The sequence below is a fragment of the Phlebotomus argentipes genome, unplaced genomic scaffold (genome assembly GCF_947086385.1).
Source record: "Phlebotomus argentipes unplaced genomic scaffold, Phlebotomus argentipes genome assembly contig_15, whole genome shotgun sequence".
Taxonomy (NCBI): domain Eukaryota; kingdom Metazoa; phylum Arthropoda; class Insecta; order Diptera; family Psychodidae; genus Phlebotomus; species Phlebotomus argentipes.
Genome location: NW_026776181.1, coordinates 17,707,036 through 17,723,919, shown reverse-complemented (window position 1 = coordinate 17,723,919; position 16,884 = coordinate 17,707,036). Strand labels below are relative to the sequence as shown.

The window sequence follows — 16,884 nt, the reverse complement described above, 5'->3', positions numbered from 1 at the left end:
TTTTTAAAATTATTTTATTCAAAATTTGATTATTTTTCAATTTTACTTGGGAAAATCATCATTTTTTGATTATTTAACTCAAATAATTGATTATTTGATTGGAGAACACTGAGTTTCCTCAAAAATCGCCTTGTGATTTGCCCCTTTAATATTTCAAACAGCCAAAACTTTGATGGTTTTAAACCTTTGACAGAAAAGTATAACCACACTTTGGAAACGTCTCAATCTTGACTATGAAAATATCTTAAAATATTATCATTGATACCAGCGTCTCTAGCGGTGGTCAGATAAACTTTTGTTGTTCTAACAAGTTGTAGAGTCTTTCAAGAGCTTTCCAACGAACCCAAAATTATTAGGATCGGACAAATAGAACGAATAGAACTGAACTTATAACACATACAAAATCAAAACTTTAAACCGCAATTACTCCAGTTCTATTGTTTCAACAACAACGTTATTACGTGTTTTTAGAGACTTCCTGACTTGGACTACAACATACTGAAATTTAAAGAAAATGCGCTGTCTTGTTTTTAAGATATTCTGTTTTAAAGTTTTGATGTTGAGCTCAAAATTATGGTTAACTTTAATTTTCAAAACTTGTACTACAAAATCTAGGATTCGGAAGGACCTACATATGTCCTTAATTGCCGAATTTTTGCTCAACGATTTTTAATTTTACTCCTGAACTCTTTGTTTACATTCCCCAATTCAAATTGCAACTGTCACATCGGTTAATCATAACGCTTTTAGACACAATAAACCTTCTTGCCGGAAGGAGTCTCGCTCTCCTGTGTTTATCAGTCGTCATGAGGGACGTTCAATTGCGATTTGATGTAACTCGTCAATCGCTAATTAATTGCCAGTGACAGTTGATCGGTGTGTTCAATTTGCAAAATAATTTCCTGCGCGGTTGTAATTAGTGAAATAATTCAAACACGCACTCCTTCGGCGTTGAAATGACAGTGGTCGCGCGAGGATTGTCCGGTGGCAATCCAATATATGCAGGGCTGTGACGGGGAGGAGGACAAAGTGTAGCATTTTGGCCGAAAACAAGGGGAGGATTTGTGCAATGGCAACGTGCCAGGCACTCAAATTTCGCCCCATCGCATGCATTCCCGTGTATTCACCTCGCTGAATTGCAATTCTTCAACTTAATTTGCCCCGCCGAAAGTCCGCCTGCGCCCCTCTTCCACCACCCCCCCGCCGGAAGGAGACATGAAATGGCAGAGATGAAAAATAGGCGAGAAAGCTTCTAAAATCCACCGTGATATATTGTAATTTGTTGACACAAACATTTTATACTTCTCACGTGGAGATGTATGAGGGCAAATCACGCAGTGAGAGGAAAATGAATTTCACACAATTACTCATTTACATAAACTGAGAGGCGAGAGAGAATGCTAAAAATGCGTTCGTTGCCATTTATACGACTGTTTTTTTTCTTTAAGTCATGCGTTAAATGGACTTCTTTTTCCCTCCAGAATATATGTATATATTGTAATGTTGACCTTTCACCTCCAGGCCAAGTTGGACTTTTTCGCAATCACGCGCTTCACATTTTAACGAATCCAATTACTTTGGGGTTTTAGTTTTATTTCTATCTCTATTATGGAAAAAAAATGGTTCGTATTTCGAGAATCTCTAAATGTTTTGTGATGAAAATGCGAACATAAAATTCATAGAATATCATCAGATTTCACCCGAACGGGCGCAGAAAACCCTCATTTCTGCTCTGAAGCATTAAAAGAGATATTAATTTTCATGGGGGACTCACATGGCAATTTCCAATTCACCATCAATCGATGGCTCTTACTTTAAGAGACACTAATAAACTCTCCGCTGTTGGGAAATATTGAACCATTTGCAGACGACATTCGAGAAGTCTCTCCAGAAATCCATGCAAGGGGGAAATAATGGGAACTTCTGAAGGCATTTTCCATCGCTCGATTTGTTCTTGAACAATTTCCGTCATGATTTCCTAGTTTGGTCTTCAAAAAATACTTTTGACCAAATTGTGAGGTTATAAATTCGGCTTAAATAAATACTTAAAGCCTGAAAATGACTAAAGATAGCGAAAAACACAATGTTTCCACTGAATAATGAGGTTAAATTTGCCTTTTCAGAGCAAAAATTGTGAAAATCACTCAGCAAAGAGAGTTCTTTAAGACATTTTTGAGGTTATGATTATTTTTTGGCTTTTTTTTAACAAATCTGGAGTATTTTTCGTGCGCAAATGCTCAATTCTGCTAAGAAAAGAGAAAAATTCTCAGCTTAAACAAGAATTCGATGATTTTAAGTCGTTATAAAAGCGACAGAATCTGTTTGAAATCAATCACATAACCTAAAAACTGCGATCAAATTGATTTTTCTAGGCGAAATAATTCTGAAAATGCCTCAATTTGTTCAAATATTCTTCCTTTCAACTGCCTGTAAAGCTGTACACCACTTCCGACCGTAATATCTGCTCCTTGATTCCATGTTAAAAAATTAATTATGTAGAAAAAAGTCGCATGAAGTGGAATTTGAGGCAAAATATTCCGAAGGACGATTGAGAATATCCTCGAATGCAGGATCATCGTAGAGAATCATTACGGCGGAATGCTGTATATTTGTTTAAAAAAACACACACACAGAGGCAGGAGAAAAGGAGCAGAAAAGGGAGGGATTGTGAATTGGAATTGGGTCGGAAGGAAATGGGTGGATGAGCATTATGAACGGTTGTAAATCTTTTGTAATTGTGAAAAGTTTATGAAGGTTTTATTTGTAATTGAGGGATTTGTTTTGGGATTGTGTGCCTCAATAGAGGGGAAAAACACACGAAGATGAAAAAAAATAAAGAGAGAAAATTTGGGTTTGACTTGATCCCCTTTTCTCCCTGATGTGAGGGAGGGGATGAAAAGAGAACAATTTTTGGCCTCTTCAACGATGATTTTTCGACTGTGGCTGTGAATTCAAAATTAAAACACCCCTGCGAGCGTTTGGTTGGGTTTTTTTGGGAGAAATTAATTTCTCCAAAATAACTTTCTCCCACAGAGAAAAGAAAAACCTTCTTACCATAAAAGAGGATTTTTCCACTCTGGAAAATTCTATCTTTTCATTTCGCCAATTTTTCACATCGATGACTCTCCATTCGGGACTTCGTCCTTTGGCTCTGGACAAATATTGCACAGAGGCAAGATTGCCCCGGTTATGTTCAATATTCATAATGTTTTCGCTGTTTGATATCTTTCAAATGTTCATCGGGTGGAATGATTGCCGAGTGAAATAGCGTGTCCAGAGCATTTATTCGATTTATTATACGCTTTTTCCTCAGCGATCATCACAGGCATTAAGATTGTGATGAATGTTTGGCATTTCTGCCTCTGCCCATCGTCCAATAACGACTGATGCTAAAATAAGGGATGGCATATAAAATTCCGCTATATATGCAAACGCAAATCGATGTGGAAATATTGAATAGAGGGTGAATTCCACAGGGATCCAATGGCACAAAGCCACCACTTAGAGAGGGTCTGAGACGGAGAAATTTGGGGGCGATTTGAGTTAATATATTTCAGGGGGGAGGGAAAAGGGGTGCTAATGGTATTTGCATTGACACTCACACTTTATTAATGTTGTGATGCAGAATTTTGTGTGCTTCGCAGTGGAAATATTGGCGATGCACAACTTCACCTGCATATCTGATCGCGACTCTATTGATTTACAGCTGACCAAATAGGGTCACTCTTATTTATTGGCAACCAATTGCGGACTTTTTGTCACTGGCCATTTTCCCTGCTCAATTATTCAATATCTCGCGGTTAAAAATTCAACACGAAATACCCTTAAATTGCGATGAAAATCAATGTTGTGCGCATTGAAAGAACTAAACTATGCAGCTGATTATTGCGTGGCACAAATAATCACCTGTAATTTGTTATTATTGCCAACTTATCAGAGATTTTGACTGATATTTTCAAATTTTCCAATTTATACATGCTCGTGTTATTTGGCATTCGATAATTCGCCAAACAGCGGAGATTTATCGATTGGAAAATTGCTGGAAATGCGAAAGGGAGACAAAGAGAGTGAAAGGACATTAAACTTTTGGGGAAATTGCAAATTCTCGCGACAAATCAATAGTCACGTTTCAGGAAAAAGTCTGAAAGAAGTCCTGAATGACGACGGTGAAACATTTGATGGGATATTCTAAGCAGATCGACACCAAGGGGGAGATAATACGACTGAACTGTTATAGATTTTTCTAACCTCAAATTTAAGACTCTTTTTTTGTCACTTGTGCGACTCTGAAAACGTCCGGAGAAATAGTGTTTAAGGAATATTTGAAGTTTTCGGTATTTTGGATGTATTTTGAAACATAACCTAAAAATTTCTTCATTCACTCATTCTGAACATTTTAAAGGCAAGACTAATCGACAATGAGCTGAAATTTGCTATTTTAGAGTAGAAAATCAATCAAAAAGCTCTTGAAATTGACAATTTTGCATCATAAAACAATATTTTTGAGGTTATGATCAGTCTTAGCGTAATTAACATGAGTTTAAATACAGAAATCTTGTGATTTTCAACAGATTTCATTACTATTGTACTAGAAAATGCAAAATTCAATGATATTTTTAGGTGCCAAAATTTGTCTTAAATCCCCAACATTGCCTAGAAAAATGCAAAGAATAATATCTCCTCCTTGGTCTACGATTGAGACGCAGTTTGTGCTGTTTCTGAAATAGAACTCATATAAATTTTAAATAAGGGTCAACCCAAGTCAAGGCCTGAGATTCACACTGGAAAAGATGTGTAATTACTTTGTGCTGAAATGCACTTATTGTGCTGAGAGAAGTGTGTTGTTTAATTTGGCAGCTGAAATGCGACGCTTTTCTCCGTTCAGAATTCACCATGAGCCTTCGGAATGCTCGAATGGGTGTCATTTTCGTGTGCTGAACCTATTAAAGCCGGGGGAACATGTCGCTGGGGTGGCGAAAAGAAGGGTGTCGTGAGCGAAGGTGGTAAATCTCGGGCAATGAATGCAGGTCGTTCGCTGCACTCTGAGCCCAGAGTGACCCACCCACGTCATTACTGCAGGCCGCACACATTAAGCCACCCCCGCCGACCCGCTTCTGCACCCCCCCAGAGACTTGGCTCAAGGGTCACCCGAATACGCATTCATGGCCGAGAGGCGAGGAGCGGCACAAATCCATTTAACACATTGCATTGTTTTCATTTATAGCCCTCGTATGTTTATTTAATGTTAGTCGAAAATTATTCCAAAGTGGTTGGTGATGGTAATGGGTGCCAACTGGAAATTTTCATCCCCAGCATTTTCCCCCAGATTTGATAATAAAGTTGCAAATTTGTGTAAATGAAATACTCTGGCATGTAGCAAAGTACAAGCATAAGTACATATTGTTCCATGTTTAATTTAAACTCTCCAACTAAATGAAATTATTGTGGGTGGGAGAGATTCTCTCCACACACAACTGAGCTCCCCAGAATATCCTTTTTGCCGCATGCAATTTGCGCGACCGTCAAGATCAAATTGCCAATCGGAATGCTTTTCTCCCGTGCGATTAACCCGCAGACAAATTGATTTCCTTTCACCTGGCGAAAATCAAGGGGACAGTCACTCACCAAGTTGAGACCAACTTTGTGAGTATTCAATCATTTTCTTTCTGATTATTCGTGATTATTGTACTCAAATTTTGATTATTTCATACAAAATTCTGATTATTTTTTGATTATTTGTGATTGAAATTCAAATTCTGATTATTTTTTGATTATTTTCTGAATATTTGATAAAAAATCGATAATTTCATACAAAATTCGGATTATTTTTTGAATAATTGATCAAAAACCAATTATTTCATACAATTTCTTATTATTTTTGGATTATTTTGTAATTTTACTTGGGAAAATATTCTTTTTTTTTCTTATTTAATTCAGGATTTTGATTATTTTGTAATTCTACTTGAGAAAATAATTTTTTTTATTATTATTTTATTCAAATAATTGATTGTTTGATTAGAGAATTTCCTCAAAAGTCGCCTTGTGACTTGCCCCTTGGCGCAAACCAAAACCCAGACAGAGATTTAATATTTAATTCGGATGTGTGCAATTTTTCACTGATTATTTCATAGGTAATTAAAATCATGTTACTTGACACACACTGGCTTCATTAATGTTTGATAGGATGTGTTCCTTTGTCCCAAAACTGCCGCCGATGAAAATAATTAAACACGGTTTGGGTGTTAAAAATACGTGTTCGATTTCAGTTGTTAATTTTTAATTAGAATCGCTGGATTCAGTTTCACCGCACATTACATTGAACATGATTTTAATTTTAGGCTCAGCCAGTGTAATTTCAGTACACTCAATAATGGGTTTATATTCATATGAAATCAGTGGGTGGAAATACATTCAATTCACCCACGAAGGAATCTTTCTATTTCAAGACATAATCGCGCTGAGCGTCTTAATTTTTTATTCGCCCAATTTCTTGCAACTTGTAGCGCCAGAGAAAGCGCCGCTGGGCTTTTCACAAATGCGTAAAATTGTGTAAACAATTCCGCAAAAGCAGCATTTCTGTGAAAATTGCTGAACATTTCTAATCCTGTTTACATTCTCAAGCGCAACTCTCCTTTTGGAATTTGACAGTGCGCGCAAAACAAACCGACAACTGTACTTGATTACCTTTTGATTATCACCCATATTAAAGTGATTTATACGCGAAAATATTCCGCTGGCAAACAGGCGGAGGATTAAAATTATTTATGTAGGCATTTTTCCATAAGAGGACACACAATAAGAGGCCTTCGGAGAGAGAGAGTGTTGTCGTCCAAATAGTATAATTCACGGTCTAGTAGACTCCATTGTTTGCCGTTTGGGGTGGCGAAAAGCACCCACACACACACAAGAGCTTCGGCCCGGCAGAAATGCTTCGCAGTATAATGAAGCGAAAGCTCATCAATAATGTCACCCCAAAATGGACTTTATTCCACGTCATTACGAGCAACACGACCGCCATGTGATAATTATGATGACGATGAATCCCAGGCCTGACGAGCAAGGAAATTACGCAAATTCTAAACAGCCCCCAAACTTTGCTGCTTTGTCACATATCATCCTGAATTTTCCTCCCTAACAAGACACCACGCGTTCCTCATCGCTGCTCAGCCACCTTTTGCAGCCACTCGCCATTGATTTATCCGCGATTAAAATATCATACGAGATTGAAATCGTGAAAAATCCATCAACCTTTTATTACCCGCCACAAAACCACATCGACAGAGTCACCGAGAGAAGATTCTTCGAGAGCATTAAAAAAAGAGAATGGATATTTTCACTGGGACGAGAAAGAGAGAAAGCAATAAATTCTTGATCAATAAAACGCCCAACTTTGGCTGTTTGGAAACTGGATGGTGAGAATGAGGCGGGCAAAAATTGCAAGAATTTAAATTTTATTGTTTTACGATGATATTACTAAAAATCATGACGCTTCCACCATGGAAAGTTTCTTCTTCCATTTTTTTTTTCTCTGATAACTTTCCTCCTCCGCGGCGTTATAACTAATAAAATATAATGTTGTTGCGACGAAAGTTATCTATTTTCAACGCTCACACGGAGAAGAAGAATTGCACACAGATTCTTACCAAAGTGGCTGAAGAAGTGAGAGTCGCAGCGGCTGTTTTCTCAGCCTCAGAGTGCATTATTATTCATTAAATTTATTCATCCATCAAAATTCAATAAACTTCATGAATTTTCAATAGAAAAGCATCACTCATTATCAAGGGGGAGATAAGACGCTCTTAATCTGTACATCACTTGCGATATTTATGTAAAAATCCACTTCAAACCGCTTTTTTGAGCATCTTTTCCGACCATAACCTCAAAAATATCACTAAAAGAAGCTTTCTGGGTGATAAAATGAAATTTTTAATACAAAATTGCTAATTCAGAGTCAAAATCATTGCAGAAAGTGGTCTGAATGAACATTTTTCAACTCAATAATACTCTTTTTGAGGTTATGTTTGTCTTCAACTAAATTTGCAGTGTTTTCTGGCATCAAAGATAAGGGAAAGCAATGTTTTAGGCTTGAAAATACATTATTTTGCCAATCATTAGCAATCTTGACAACTTTAGCATAAGAATTGATGATTTATAATGCGAAAATTGACTAAATGTGTCTGTGATTCGCGGTGATTCGTGACATTACCTAGAAAATTATTGTTTCTACAGACAAATTGAGATAAATAATGAGTAAAAAACTTTTAATGGAAGCTTTTCTGATGTTAAAATTGCTGATTCAGAGTCAAAATCGTGCAGAAATTGTTGTAAATATCCATTATCCAAGTTCATAATACTCTTTTTGAGGTTATGTTCGTTTGCAATAGAAATTGCGGGGTTTCTTGACATCAAATGCTCGAAAATGCCTAATTCTGCTCATATTTAGCAATCTTGGCGACTTTAGAATAAGAATTAATGAGATAGAATGAGAAATATTCACTAAATCCGTCCGTAATTCGTGACATAACCTAGAAAATTATGGTTTCTCCGTACAATTCAAACGAAATCCAATGAATCGAGTTGATTTTCTGGGAAAATAAGCATGCTGGAAAGGAAGATTGTAAGTTTTCAAACACTTTCACTTCTTAAGTACTTCTGTTGAACTGTACACTATTTCTGGCTGTATTATCTCCCCCTTGTGAATTGACATCTTTCCGTTTATCAGAGCCCATTTGCAATCATAATTTCTGTATTCTCTCTGGAAAGTCATATAGAATGTCGATATTCTCAACAGCTCTTCTTCTTCTCTTTTTTCAACATAAGATCTTATATGATTTCATTCTGGCCACCCAAAGTGTCGCCAGCGACACAATCTCCGATTTACATCTCCATGGAGTGAAGAAGCGAGTGAACCTTTTTCCAACGTCAAACTTTATCGCTTCTCCTCTTGTTGTTGAACAAATATGAGACGCTCTGCCACGATCCCTGAGGAAAGTACCTGGTCTGAGGGTGGCTTTTCCCGTGTCACCATTCCCCCATCGCCATAATTTATCTGAAAATGTTTAATAAAACAAATTGGAACTTTAATTAGTCACAGGCTGTTTATTTTTTCCGCCAAGTAAATACATCGTGGGGATATTTATGAGACACCGAGAGCCGTATCATCGCACTGTGCACCATGTGTGTTGGCTGGGGGCATTTCGCCTGAGCTGCCGAACCCCTTTCACCCCCCCACCCCCAGAGCCATGGGCGCCCAGAGGGTGGCGGCGAAGAGCGATGAGGGAAAACTTCCTCGAGATGAAGTTTGCAATTGGTGTATTTTGAGGTTGTTTTCTCAGGCTGGGCGGGTGTTGGGGGAGAAAGTGGCGCTGCAAAAAAGGGCGCCCCACTCGACAAGAGTGATGGAGAATTTTTCCTTACAAGAAAATCGATTTAAAAATTTATTGGCGCCAAGGGTGAGGATGGCAATGGCTTCGGGTGTCTCTCTGCGAAAGTTTATCATGTTCCGCGCGCGCGAGGGAGTGAAAAAAGAAGACGAGCAGGACAAATAATTCAATGCAATTATTTGATAACACTCTTGTATCAATTTGAGTGCTTCCGCCGCGATTCCACACAATCAACTCCGAGAAAGCGCTGATAAACTTGAAGGAGTTTTTGCCACAAGAAGCGGAAATTCCTTTCGCCAGTGAAAGCTGGGGATTTCACTAAAGTGCTGGCAGAGAGAGAGAGAGATCAAAATCAGCCCTCCAATAATAACTTTCATTGCACCAACCCTCCATTGTTTCACTCCCCATGTCGACAATTAATTCACCCCCGACATATCGATTGAACGCCCGCATTATCAACACGATCTTAAATAAATAAGTTATCAAGCATGATTGAAGTTTCCTATTTTCCCTTTTTACGACCCCATTTCACTTGCACATGAGCCCGAGACAGGATTATCTCATATTGGCTGAGAGAGAAAGATGTTAACGACTCATCTCCTCGACACTTCACACAGACTTCAATAATAATGCAGCCAAAGTGCTGCGATCCACCAAATTTGTCAATCTTCATTAAATTTCTGAGAGTCAAGTGAAGTCTAATCGCATTTTGGACGAACTGACACGCTTTTGTTATGCACTGGCCAAGGTGAAAAGGCCAAATTGGGAAGTTTTTAACTGAATTTTTAGATGCTTTCAAACTCTCTAAATAGAGATTGATTTAACCGTCATTCAGGATTAAACATTCATGGTAAATTGGTCAATATTTTACTGACCAAACAGCAAAAATAGTAACAAAATTAATTCTTCGAAAACCAAATCGAAAACAGACCAATTGAATTAAACCTCAATACATCTTCAAATCGTCCGTTAAAGCGCTAATATTGCCCTGAAAAAATTATTTTGTGAATATTCTAGTTGATTTTATTGGTATTTATTGAAAGTTTTATTGAAAAACTCAAAAAACAAACAATATTTCTCTCCAAAAACGTTTTTTTTTAACAGTCTTTGAATACATTTTATCCTAAAAAGTTCTAAAAAAAACCAACTTTTCAGACTTGTCATGAATTCTTTTCAAATATTTAATTTCAATTCAATGTTCTAAAGTTCTAGAATTATTTTTCTTAGAAAATTGTGCAGCGAAAAACGATGAAAAATCGACTTTTCGCAGTTTTCGTTTCACCCGTTGAATTCCAGTGGCAAGAATTAGCTTAGGACACCATTGAAAATAGTCAATTTTCCATTTGGAAATACTGTATTTACTGAGCAAACTAATTGTTTTAACTGAGCAAAAAGCAATGCAAATTCTGTTGGTGTTTTGTGCCTAACAATTAGAATAATGTGCGAAATCTCTAACTCCTCTCAGGACCAAAGGAACAAAAAGGGAGGCAGAGAGAGAGAGAGTTCATGTGATTAATGTGTGTTTCTTCCTTCGCCATTCCAGGCTCGCTGCTCCACTGCAGTCGGGACAGCAGCAGATGTCACAGGGTATGACGAACGCCAACAATGCACAGGGATCCCATTGTCAATTGGGCGGAACGTCGCCCCTCGTGATGCCAGTCTTTCCCCTGCGAACATCCCATTCAGGACATGCGCCGCACTACTCACCCTACTCGCCCTCAAGGTAAAATCCATCATTAATAACACCCCCGCACGCGCCCATGCATATTTTATGCATTGGCCGAAGAGGTTGATAGACCTTTTTTCGGCAACAATGCCCAACGTAGAGGCTCAAGTGGCTCTGTCTGATTGATAAATTTGACTCTGTGCGTTTACAGCACAGCCAAAATAAGCGATGGAAAGTGGTATAAATAATCCAGAAAATACTGTGTTGTATATATGTGTGGAGAACTCCCCAAATAAACACTATTAAAGTCTATTTCGGCTGTTAAATTGCTTGTCGGATTTCTTTTGTGCGCACCACGGATTTGAGCTTTTATTCTTGCTGTGATTATTGTTACTTAAAGGCCGTGTTTTTGGCCACATCCGGAGTCGCGCGCTTTCAGACACACTCTATTTACACGGATTCGGTGTTTGGATCCCAAAGCGCTCCTCTCCCAAAAAGCAAACACATAATAGACTGACTTCCATTAATATTATTAGATATTTGTCTTCAAACACAATCAATTATGAATTGAAATTGAGTTTAGAGGCGCGCATAATGGTAAAATAATTGTTGAATAAATATTACCTCTCTCTCTCACTCTCTAACCATAAACAGACCAACATAGACGCTGCATAAATACGCGCTGAAATATAAAATAAATACACTCAAATTTATGCAGGGAGAAACTGGAAATTTAATGGGAAATACTAATGGATTTCATGATATGTACTTCAATTTATCACAACAACACCACAAGATTTAATAAGGCAAATTGAGTAATTTTCCTGGAAATGCTTTTATTCTATTAAAGAATCTTTAAAGACGCTGAAGACAGACAAAAAACCCGATCATCAAATTTGCTTTGAGGAGGTTTTCCAGGAAGTTTATTCATCTGGGGTTGTTAATTTATTACTTCACAGTGCAAATTTAATTTTCCCTGCAAAAAAAGTGAAAAATTATGGCTTCTTCTTTGTCACCTTTGCCATTCCACTGTTAATAACCTTAAGGGTTTTTCTTCCTCTCTCTCTCAGCAAATGTCATGATTATTATTTTGCTTTTATTGCGCGGAAATGCGTTTTAACGTTATATTTCCATTGTCCGCCCCAGAAAACCCTTAGCAAAGTCTCTCTGTGTGTCTCCGGGTAAATCGATATTATACAATTTAATTTTCGTGAACAATTAAACAAGTTTATGTGTAACGATATACATTACACACTAAAGTGTTTCGCTATTGTTGTTTGATTGAGCCAAATTGTATTATACCTTTGGCTCTCTTGGATACCTTGATCCCACCCGCTCTTTCAACCCCCGCCAGTGTTAAATGGGCCAGAGGGATGGCTGGAGATCCGAAATGGTCGAATCATCAGCAACGTTAGCTCGAAATCATCATTAAGGCACAATTAATTGCTCTATGGCTTTGGCTTGCTATAAAATTACACACACACACACATTTTCAGGGAGGAAAAATACCACCCTTTTTGCCCCTGCAGGAAAATCCTCCCCCATGAAATTAAAGAGTTTCACTCTTCTCATTGCAGGTTTCACATAGACAAACGATGTCAACATAGGTGCTCATGGAAATGTTTCAGCATTGCCTTAATACTCCTGTCGGTGGCACTTATAGCTATGTTGGCCTATTTTGCAGGTATGCGCCCTAATAATTATTTCAAGTTTGAGCAACACACAGTCGTTAGACGCCCCACCCCTTGGCCACCCTGCTGAACTTCACCGTGGCGATGGAGAGACGAAGAAAAAATCATCAAAAGAGGAGTTTTGCCAAAGAAACTTTCTTCATCAAGACTTTCCTCCTCAGCTGCACTTTTGTCACTCTCTGTCCGTTTAATTTTCGCCATCGCTGAGGTGGATTTTCCCTCAGAACAGAATTGATCCCCGCAGTTCTGAGGCGAACCCCACTTTGTACACTTTGTCTAATTGTCGAGCATTAGCACCACATCCTGCAGGAGTTCCGCCCTGCTTTTCTTGGCGCTCTGGAAGCGAAATCCTGGGCGATAGTTCGTTTTTATCACCACGACAGGAAGACTCTCACCTCAATGACACCGCACAGAGGCACATTTGACTAAATTATTGAATGTTATTAACTCGGCAGCATGAAAAAGTAAACAAATTGCCAGGAAGATGCTAAAACAGAGGGGGATAAAATGGAAATGCTGAGCTGAGATTCTTTGGGGATGAGAAGACAGGAAAATCCGAGTTGCGCACAGACTCTTCCCGCCGCTGGCTTTCCTCCCCAAAAAAAGGGAAAACTATTCAAAGTGTAGTCAGAGCGTGGCACGTGATGTGACTTAGCGATGACCTGGGATGTATTCAAATGCAATCAAAAATCGCATTTGTGCGAAAATAAGTGGAATATTATGAGTTTGTGAGAGCAAACATGGAAAAAATGGATGTGGAAAAATGACTTGACGCTACATTTTAGTCCTAGACTCATGAAAACTGTTCCTCGTGGTATTAAAAAGGATTGAAAGAACCTTAGGAAACAATCCTTCACGGAATTCGCCTAAAACTACCCTCAAAATTCAGCGAAATCGACCTTTTTACACTGTCAATTGCGCTCTTAACTCTCTTTCTGGAATAAGAGGTCCTTCTGGATATCTTCCCTGATTAAATGTCCTTTCTTGTGCAGCTGAAAAATCTCCGTAAGATCTTCTGAAGTCGCGTATTGTTCTTGACCCATAATTTGATATTCATTTGATCAAATTTTGATATCAAACACGTAAAAAATCCAAATAAAAGTTGAAAATCGACAGGATAATTATCCTGAAGACACCTCGGATTAATTTGAACCACTTTAAGAACCCGAAACAAATGTACCGGACAAATAATCAAAGATTTCTGCAACGACGCTATTTAAAATCTCGGGTTATTTTCTGCCTTGGTTCAGTTTTGATATCATAAAGGGATTAAGGATTAGTCCGAATGTCTTTAAACTTGGCATGGTCATTACTCATTAATAAGGGAAGATTGGTGGAAAATTTCAAACCTCTGGCTTCACGTGGAAATTCACAGCACATCAATATGTCTCAGAGTCGCGGGTGGCGCTATTTAAAATCTCTACACTCTAGATGGCGCTGTATGACTTGTAAGCTCATGTGATCTTTGTTGTTTTCTTCAATTGCTCGCAAAACAACCACTTTTGTGGCAATTAACGAGACCTTAATTATCCTCACCCCCAAAAAAGTGCCTCAAAATTTCCAGACAGAAAATCCCCTCGATTGCCAAGCTTTGGGGAAAAGTTTTTGATTTTCTAAACAATGCTCGTGTATTTATTCAAATGAAATTGGAAATAAATTTCCCTGTACTTAGCCAAAATCACACTTTAATCCTCTCCGTCTCACTTGAAAGTTTCTTCGAATTCTGAGGTGATGTTTTTGCGAACGGTAAAAATGGCCGAAGTGAGGGTGATTTTCCACAAGCGTTGGCAATTGTGTGTGGTGGATTAATTGGAAAATATTTAGAGAGTATCGATTTGTCGGTGATTTGAGCAAACAACGACATAATCCAACACTGCGAGTCTCATTGAGCTTGCCGATGTGAATTGGATAAATGCTGCAACTGCAGACTGTCATGGCGCCTAAGTCTGCAATATCCGGCGGTGTCTGCGTTATTTCTCCTGTGTTTATCTGGCAGTGCAGCGGGTGGGCATGTTTGGGGCGTCCGGACGGGAATATTGATGGAGTTGCGCCATGCAAATCACTCAATGAGTCGCAATCAATCAGTCAATTGTCGCTGACTCTCATGGGCAAAGGCAACGAATCCCAGCGTGCACGATTTTGACTGTTGGATTCGAATTGATGCAATTCAATTGACTTCTCAGAGTTTTGATTTTCACTGCGACTTGAGGATTTGCAGCGTTGCGGAAAGTGTCATTGGACTGCGACTTGTGTGTTGCGCAAAGTGCACAGGCGATCAGCATATCTGGACTTTTGTGTTTTTCTCTTTTGCAGCGGTCAATTCGATGAAGCCCACGATGGATCCCAACAACTGCATCGTGGTGCAGGACGTGAAACAGGTGACACACGATCAAATGACCCAGAATGCCGACGGATCCACCCAATTGCCCACGGAAGAGTCTCTGCTCACGAGCACAGCAGACCACAGCACATTCACCACGGCGCATCACTATCTGAACAGTGGCTTCTCGCAGCAGCAAATCCTGCAGCAGCAACTCCAGCAGCAGCACTACCAGGATCAGCAGTTCTCGGCGCAGCAGCAGCAGCAGCACCAGAAGTGGCCGCAGGTCCTGGAGCTGCGCGAGTTCAATGAGCTTCACCACGCCACGATTCAGCCGTACCAATTCTGGAATTCGGAGTTCCGCAACAAGCATCCCGCCTTCATCCGGTTCAACTTCACGCTGCCCTGGGGCGCGAACTTCGCGGTGTACGGGCGTCGCAACGTGGCGCCCAGCGTCACGCAGTACGACTTCGTGGAGTTCATCCGCGGCGGCCGCGTGGATAATCGCCTGCGGCGCCGGCGTCGCAGGAAACGCAGCATGGCCGGCGAGGACGAGGAGGACATCCTGGCGAATGGCGTGGACGAGGAGTATGACTTTGACATCTTCGAGAATCCCCCCGTGGACGGCGATGAGTATCACGACAGATCCAGCGCCGCCGAGGCCGCCTCGTCCTCCTTCATCGACGAACACCTGCGCCTGTCGCCGGCGGAGCGCCACATCATCTCGAAGCGCTCCGCGGACATGGATCCCATGATGGTGAACGTGAGTCTGCTGCAGTATCTGGACACCGGACGCTGGTTCCTCTCCGTCTACAACGACGAATTGCTGGCGCACAGCGTCACGCTGACCGTCGCCGAGGCGGAAGGCGTGAGCACGACGTGTCCGAACGACTGTTCCGGCAGAGGATCCTGCTATCTGGGCAAGTGCGACTGCATCGACGGCTACCAAGGCGCAGACTGCTCCAAAAGTGAGTAACCCAGTCGCAATCTTTGGAGCTTTAAGCTTGATTTTCCAACATTTGAAGCCCGGGATAAATCAGGGGATTATGCGAAGCGTGAAATTTCACCCCATTTCACTCTTTGAGAGCTTCACACAAAGTCGTGGCGCGAGGGAAATGCATCATTTTCAATGCAGATAGAGAATAAATTTGCGAAAGATTGGGGAGAGACGCTTATGATACACATTCTGGGGATGAAAAATTTCCAACTCACACAGGGAATATCTGAGTAAATTGAAACACTTTCAAATCATCCCCATAAACACAGCGTGAATGTTCACAAAGAATCACACTCACCCCCCCAAAAGGGGGGGTTGAGGGAAGGGTGCAGAGTTGGAATTAGCATAGATTGACGCTAAAAGGACAATTCCAATCCCTTAAGGAATCCATGTATAGCTTTGCATGTCATTGATTTAGGATCAGAGATCAAAACCTGAAAGTTTTCCCAAAGGGAAAATTACTCAAGTTTCCCAAAACAAATTTCTAGTTTGCACGAAAGTTCGGGTCACTCCATCTGTGTGCGCGCCTGTTTTTGGTCTCCTGACCATATTCAGAGTGTCTCTCGGAACCCCTTTTTGCATCGTCCCGAAATCGATTTCGTCAAATGGCTGTGGAGCTCTTTGGTGTCTTTCCACCCTCGTTGCCAACTTCCTTGTCACTTGGGTGCCTCTCCTATTTATCTCCCAACACATACTACATATGTACGCCACCATGACACATCAGTCCACTTATCTGCTCTCGTCCAGAGCTCCTTATTATCGATTTCTCTCCCCGCGCCCTCCGCCCAGTGACTACGCTTTTTTCCCGCCTTGGGAGGCCTTCGCTC

The 16,884-nt window shown here is 40.0% G+C and overlaps 1 protein-coding gene across 1 annotated transcript in view; it reads left to right on the top strand.

The window, feature by feature from the left end:
- The window catches only part of LOC132263238 (teneurin-a), a 97,126-nt gene that overhangs the window by 26,073 nt on the left and 54,169 nt on the right, over nucleotides 1–16,884 (top strand). Inside the window, exons 3-5 of the mRNA XM_059762905.1 lie at nucleotides 10,927–11,106; nucleotides 12,627–12,733; nucleotides 15,054–16,028. Coding sequence (XP_059618888.1) covers nucleotides 10,927–11,106; nucleotides 12,627–12,733; nucleotides 15,054–16,028 — 1,262 coding nt within the window. The remainder of the gene's footprint in view (nucleotides 1–10,926; nucleotides 11,107–12,626; nucleotides 12,734–15,053; nucleotides 16,029–16,884) is intronic.